This window comes from Plasmopara halstedii (assembly GCF_900000015.1).
Source record: "Plasmopara halstedii genome assembly, contig: Scaffold_1211, whole genome shotgun sequence".
Classification (NCBI taxonomy): domain Eukaryota; phylum Oomycota; class Peronosporomycetes; order Peronosporales; family Peronosporaceae; genus Plasmopara; species Plasmopara halstedii.
Genome location: NW_020188126.1, coordinates 1,252,019 through 1,259,665, shown reverse-complemented (window position 1 = coordinate 1,259,665; position 7,647 = coordinate 1,252,019). Strand labels below are relative to the sequence as shown.

Sequence of the window (7,647 nt, the reverse complement as noted above, 5' to 3'; positions counted from 1 at the left end):
GGATCTGTGAACTGCCGTTCACTTAGAGTTTGTGTACTCTTGGAAGTCAAGCTTCCTCCTAGCAAGGTGCCGTGTGACCCGTCACACAAAGCTACGGCAGCTTCGCTGCACCAAGGCTAATAAACTCTTCTGATAAAAATCTGAGGCAAAGCCGCCTTATTTTAAATGTATAGATATTCCTTACCAAATACATGTATAGCTACTGGCTATCCAGACCCGTACCGTATTTTTGTTTGAGTGTGGTCACACCATGCCCATCTGGTGTGACACACACCCCTGTTACCAGGGCATGTGTAACCCCGTTACATCTCTCATCAAATTGAGTTCTGTCGAGCTAGGAGATGCCGACCTCAATAGTTGCAGTGCCCACCAGTGATGGTGTTACTACGAAACGGTTATTCAGGTGAAGTAGCTCAGCAACATACCATTCCGTGGTCCCATTTGAACTGGGTTGTTCACCGACAGCAAGGTGTTCCGACGTACATGTAGTAAGAAACTGGAATTTCAATATGGTGACAAAAATATCTCATCGTTCAAGACCAACCAATATACATTCATAACGTCTATATATGGGTGCGATCAACAGAGCAGATAAGCTGTTTTACTTGTACGCAGTACAAATCTACTACTCGTCTCGTTGTGCTTGGCATCTTTTATGTCGCCATTAGTTCAATATTATATTTAAGAAGATACGCTCAGACCTCCAATACGCCCAAAAGAGAACAAGTAGATGGACTACCAGACCTTCGCGTCACATCCCCTGATGTCTGCGATTCCTGACATGCTTTCGCGGGTTCGCTTCCCCGATTCAACCGAACGATTACATTTTTCGTTCTGATGCGTAGGTTGTTGTTCTGTTTCATGCAACGAAGTATTTTTAGACTACTCAATTAGGCGACCACCTGACTGGACGTGCTATTCTCGGCCGGCTTACGGCAGGATACTAGACTACGACCTGATACGTTGTCATTATCCAGTACGACGCAATGTCATTCCAGATAACAACCATCCACTCGCTTTCCGATCCAGAACAGTTATCGGAGGTTAGAAATTTATTCTAAACTAGAATTAGCTCAAAATCACCAAAATGCAAAAGACTCCGGGATTTTCACTAAAAGTTATACGCCGACATCGTGCGCACGAAAAGTCTACTTCGATACACCCACAACCTCAGGAGTGTAAGCTAAAGATGCTGCAGCATCCAGTCGAGCCTGACAAGTGAAGCCAAGTAAAGGTTGTGTCTTCAATGCTCGATCAATTGAGGCGTCTTCGACGGGGTTCTTTCGTCCATCAAAGTATGCCTTACGCTTGAGCTCTGGACTGTGGTCGAGATGGTCTGGCCCGAGTATCTCGCCAACCCATACGACCAACTAACATGAGTACGCTTAGTCATCCCGGTTAACCAGCTTCTGGGCTTCTGAAGCTCAAAATTTTACTTTTTCTGTAAATAATTTCGAGCGACCGTACTCTTTGTTCTTTGGAGTGCACGTAATAATCACCAATTTAAATTAACGCCCTTTTTGACCTGCAACGGCAAGTTACTGCCTCTATTTGTCTTTTCGGTCCTTTTCCGATTTCTGATACGGTCGTAACTCAATCACAACAGCTCACGGCATTTTCCTCCATCAAGCTGCTGGGCAAATGTTTTGTGGTCCACCCCGGATGTTTGCTATTCGGCATCCTGCGCCACTTTCAGCTCAACTGGCAGTCTTTGGGCTCAACTAACATTTATGGAGCCACAGACATGACCTTCGTATTCCCTGTGTGTATGTATCTCGTTTGGAGAAGTTTAGCTTAACACTACTTGTTTTATTTGCTGTGAATCGTAAATCTCGTATATTTGTACGAAATGTACCTCGGCATTGGTGCGAGTCTGGATAAGAAATGGATAATAAATTACAAAACTCATATACTTGGTCTTTTATTACGTATAACACTATCCACGCTCTGCGACAACCACACACTCTGTGTAATAGTTTGTGCTGCATCTTCGAAACTGCAGCACAAGCTTAACTGCTGTGACTTTCACTGAAAATCATACTCGCGCTTCGCGTACTCGATCGCTCCTTTGACCATATTAATGGCACGAACACGATCTTGACGCAGTACACTGAAAGAAATAAGACCTATTAGCTGACCCTTCCTGTCCACAGCAGCACCACCGCTGAATCCATTGTCTAGCTGGGCAGCTGTGCGAAGCATCGCCTTGTCAACCTCCTCGCCCTCATAAACTTGAGAATCAGTGCCGGAACAGATTGCATGGTGTACTGTAATGGTGTTGTGGCCACTACTAGGATACCCAAACATCCACATCTCGTCGCCAGGCTCGATATTGTTTGAATTGCCAATACGCACTGCCGGCAGTTTTCCAATCGTATCTCGAGAGGTTCCCTGGAGCTTTGTGACAGTCCAATTCCGCGCAATTATGCGGTCTGTCACATCGCCAATGTATAAACCACTAGGTGGGTCCGATATAACCTCGCAATCTAAGCGAAGCAAAGCGTAGTCCAAGTCTTCGTTACAGCACTCGGGGATCACACGCGCATGATATTTCCACAACGGCGGTAAAGAGGTTGATTCTGTTGGAGCAACCAGTATCATATTATCGTCCCTGTTAATACAGTCAAACTGCTCTCCCTGCAGGCAGTGACGTGCCGTAGCAATTAAACCATTTTCGTGAATGACGATTCCAGAACCAACATTGCACAACTCGCCCTCGTTCGTCAAAATCGCAATGCGAACAGCGGATTGTTGCACACGGCGCACGAGTCCAGCACGAAAATGTTTCATCTCAGCACGTTTCTGTTTAAAACGAGCTACAGGTGTAATAGGCATCGATTCCACTGACGGACGCTCATCATCATCGGCTTCATTAAAATCAGCTAGACACGCAGCTGCATTCAGCAATTTCATGCGGGGTCCAAACGGGATACCAAGATCACGCAGATGGCCAGCATTCATCAGGCATAGAGACTCGATGTCAATTTCCTCGGCCTCAAAGAGTGCTGCATACTTGCTGAGTTTAAGCGACGCAAGCAAACTGGACATGACTAAAAAACTTTTCTTTTTCTCTGCAGCCTTACGAGTCGACCACCGAATTGCAAACTTATTGTACCACGACAAATTTTCAAAGCCAATGCCATGAACTTCACGTTGGAAAGCTACTAGGGACTCGCGCTGAGGACTGCTTTCGTCATCCCCAAACTCCTTGACGTACAGCGGACGCCATGTTATGTCCAGTAATGCTCTCTTATACCAGAATCGACATGTCATGGAGGCAAGACAAAGATCTACGTGGTTCAAGTAGCTCAGCATATGCGTGAAGACACCGCGCGGCACCCAGGCCTTTGAGTGCACAAAAGCATTCATAGGAGGCTTGCTACCAGACAACACTTTTGGAAAACATGCCTCACAAAGTCTAGATTTGTGTGTGTGGCCAGTCAGTGCTGCCTTGAACCTGGAGCATTTTGCACAGAAAAGGTAGCCGCAGCGTCGACAGCGATGGGAGCGTCGTAGGATTGAAAACTTCTCGTGACATAGGTAGCATGAGTTGGAGACATGCTGTGGTGCCCATCGATCTCCTACGACGGTAGATGAGGCTGCCGACGACAAGGTCGAGTAGGCAGAGGACACCGAAGAAACCGACGAGAAGCGAGACGCACGACTGATCTCATCAAAGCCTGGGGAAACGCACGCTTGGCTTAGATCCATCTGCCTGGAGCGTTCTGTGACCGGTATACGGCTGCTTAAATTGCTGCTGAAGTTGCTGACTATTTGTGCAACCTGCCGAGAACGTACTGAAAGGTTTAAACTGCGGGTGTAGACAGAGCTAGAGCGCGCTGAGAGTGTACAGTGGCGCTTATCCTCGTTCATCAGAGTTCAAATGCTGTAGCTTCCAAACGTAGCAATGTCGATCCTTTCGGGTCGCAGAAGCTGGTGCTGGTAAACACCGTGCTGGTTGCCTGGTTACTTCGACAGTCTCTCCCTCTTCACTTTTTTGTGACTGAATAGAAGAGCGGGTTAAAATCGTCTTTTGACCAATAGACATACCGCAAATCGAAACAAAATCGCTCTGACTATCGGTGCGAAAAGGAGGGACGCGCTGTAAAGAGTCTTTCTGCAATGCCTGCCTCATGCTGAATTGATCTTCGCATATGGGCTGGGCTCTCTCTGCCGCGATGTTTACTTCCTTTCACTAAATCTAGTGCAGCATGGTAACGAGGGTTGCATATAAGTGTTAATCGGATCTAAGAGGTGATAGATTCTCTGCTGTCTGACTGGTAGAATATATATATATAAATATATAATGGGTTTTTGCAAAATGTGATACAAATAGAAAATATTCGCGAGATGTAATACAATCGTGTTATAAACACTAAAATACGAAACACCGAGTGTAGCAGTGTAGCCATTCTTGGTTCACCGTTACATTGAACGTGTGTGCCATGGCCTCGTACCAAGAAAATCTCGGGACAATAGTGATCTCTGATGACGATTTGCTTACAGCTGACCCTAGTATCTCCCCAGCAGCGTATGTTCGACAAGCAGGTCGTCCAAGGAAACGACACATCAGATCCCATGGTGACGTTGGCGATAAGGCAAGGAAGCCATGCAAGTGCACCATCTGTGGGGTACTCGGCCACAACAGGGCAACATGCCGCTTAGCAGCTTAGGTAAACAATCGATCAGCATATATTTATCGCGAACATACGCTGCTGGGGAGATACTATGGTCAGCTGTAAGCAATCGTCCTTAGGGATCTCTAGTGTCCCGAGATTTTCTTAGTACGAGGCCATGGCACACACGTTCAATGTAACGGTGAACCAAGAATGCACACTCGGTAATTTTACTAGGTCTCGTATTTTTAGTGTTTAAAACATAGTGACCTTCCCCGTATTTTTCATAACAATGGTGTTTAAGACACAATTGTATCACATCTCGCGAATATTTTCTATTTGTATCACATTTTGCGATGAACCCATACATTATTATATATGAGGTACTCAAACATTATCGCAAGATTTCTACTTTGTATGCCACATTTTCGCTCTACTTATTTTATCCAATCATCATGCGATAGGAACGCTAGTCGGATTCGATACTTCCGACACAAAATATAAATCCTGATTTATGTTTTGCGCATATCAGTTATATTGCTCGTCTAACTGATTCATTAGTAAAAACAACATTAAGTTCTTGTGAAAGTGTGTACTACCTCATACAATAAACCTAAAATTTACCAAAGCAAGGTTTGTGGGGCACGTCATGTGCAGCGGGGCTGTCGTAGCTTTGTGCTTTGAGGAAGCGTAAATTAGGCCACCGGCCTCTCGTTCTATACTAACAACAAGTACGAGTTTAGCGGATCGCAATCCGCTAGCTCAACGAGTAATTACAACCTTAACCCAAGGCTAATTAACTGTTCCATTGAAATCCAAAACAAACTTTATTTATTTTTATCTGCGGCAAAGCCGCCTAAGTTTAAATGTTTAGAATTTCCTACATATGTATAGCAAAATCTAAATACATGTACAACTACTGGCTATCCAGCCCCGTACCGTATTCTTATTTGGGTGTGGTCACACCATGCCCATCTGGTGTGACACACACCCCTGTTACCAGGGTATGTGTAACCCCGTTACACTCTCCCCCCATTTAGAATGAGAACATTTACAGCTCCAATTGATTATTGCCTCAACGAGCATGTGTGTCTGTTAGACACTGCGTTGGAACGAAACGACTTCCGTGCTCAATGAGCCCTTTGTTAATGACACCGAAGCTCCAACTCTCGCTGGTTCCGACAGTGCTCCCGGGCAGAGTCCAACTTCGTCTTCGACAACGCGGTGCCATGTCGGACTGTGTATCCGAGGCATCGAGGGATGTATATCTTGAACTCAATGAGCCCGAGCGTCGCGCTCCGCGCATGCTATCAGTGACGAGTGACCTCGTTGGGGATGTGAGGTGGTTGACTACGAGTCTGACACTCCTTGTCCCGGGTGGAATGACGAGGAAGGCGGGCCGCACCAGCGGTGTGAGACGAGCCCTGCTCGCGCCTTGCGGGCCCCAAGTCCGTTTCCTGACCTCTCATCACCTAAGGGGCGTGGTGTCATCACCAATGACCTCGATGAGAAGCGGCAGCTTAAAGCTACCCGTAAGGCGGCTCTGATGCGCGCCCATCCACGGCCGGTCATTGACCCTCGTATGGAATATGGCTTCCGCCCGTCGGATCCCGCTGTGGAAGCGAAGGACGTGGTAAATCGATCGTTACGTGCTCACATCATCGGGCCCCCGGCCAGAACGGAAGATGAGCTTGCCAAACGGAAAGATCTTCGAGCTCGTTTCTTGGTTGCACAAGAGTTTCCGTTGGAAGCTTATCACACTCGTCTACGTGCTCAACGAGGTGGATCTCGTGTACCCGCAATGCGGACATTAACTGTAGTGCTCGCCCTTGGCGAAAGCACTACAGATGACGAAGCGCTCTTTGAGCGATGGGTACAACGGCACTGAAATTTTTTCTCACAGCATAACCTGCAGTTGAGCCACAAGGAAGTAGACGTGCGTGTGGAGCGACACCTCCGCTTTGAGACTCAAGGCACGCCGTCGACTTCCTTCGGATTGTCGCCCTGCGACGTATGGGTCAACCACTAATGCTCCCGCGAGCTTTGTGTCTTCGACTGCAAGAGCTCAGGGTCACTGCTTGAGATCTGCATATGGGTAGTCTACTTCCCTGGCTATTGCCGAGAAGCGCGGGGTGTCTGATGATGCGGGGTGTCCTGATCTTTCCGATCAAAATCGTCCACGGCGACTGGACCATCTTGCCGAAGTGACGCCTCAAACTCCCAGGTGTTTTCGGAGTCGGGATATCTCCGCCACTTCACCAGATATTGGGTTTGACCCTGTTGACGACGTCGTCGTACTAGACGTTCCATGTGATAGTAGACGTCACCGTTTTCATCGAGATGAGTCGGTGTCGGACAGTGACGACCGGGTCGATCGCCGTCCGGTGACTCGCGATGCTCTTCGAGCCCTTGAGGACGAGGCCCTTCGTGATCAGAGCTCCGATGAGCGTCATGCTACAGTAGCATATCGCTGTGCGGACGCTCTTGAGGATTTGAAACAAGTTATGCGCCGGCTGCCTCACCTTGAGAACTACCGCGCTCTGTCGGTGCGACTCCTAGCCGTGGAGCAGACGAATGCGTCGCTGCATGTGACGGTGGAGCGCTTGGCGCCATTAGAAATGGAGGTTGTTGCACTCTGTGCTCAGAACCAGTTGCTGGTTCAGCGTATACGCTAGGCCCCGCTTGGCCACAACCTTAAACGGTACAATAAACCGTGGACGAAGCGTCGTCCAAAAGATAGCAAAGGCTGCATGTGTAGGCAGGTTTTTAGAGTTGAATAAAACCAGGTCTCCGACCTTAAAGCTTTCCACTTTGCCTCTTCCTTTTTCATATGCTTATTGTTTCTGCAGGTCTTGGCTTTCAGCCATTGCATCGCGAACGTGCCGTTGGACACTCAGTCTGGTAGACAAGAAGTCATCGACTTCTTTGCGGATAGTGAGGGGCTGACATCAGCAAGCCGTTCGGCTATTCCTCCCTCACCAAGCCCTGAGCCATGGGATGGCGGCGTCAGCAGGACAAGAGGGTGAACTAT

At 47.8% G+C, this 7,647-nt stretch overlaps 1 protein-coding gene across 1 annotated transcript; it reads right to left on the bottom strand.

The window, feature by feature from the left end:
* Window positions 1-2,025: 2,025 nt before the first annotated feature.
* PHALS_00908 (peptidase s1 and s6 chymotrypsin hap) lies at window positions 2,026-3,273 on the bottom strand (the record flags this gene model as incomplete). Its single annotated transcript, XM_024730668.1, has 1 exon — window positions 2,026-3,273. One exon carries the CDS (start codon window positions 3,271-3,273, stop codon window positions 2,026-2,028), a length of 1,248 nt encoding a protein of 415 aa, XP_024580923.1.
* Window positions 3,274-7,647: the final 4,374 nt, after the last annotated feature.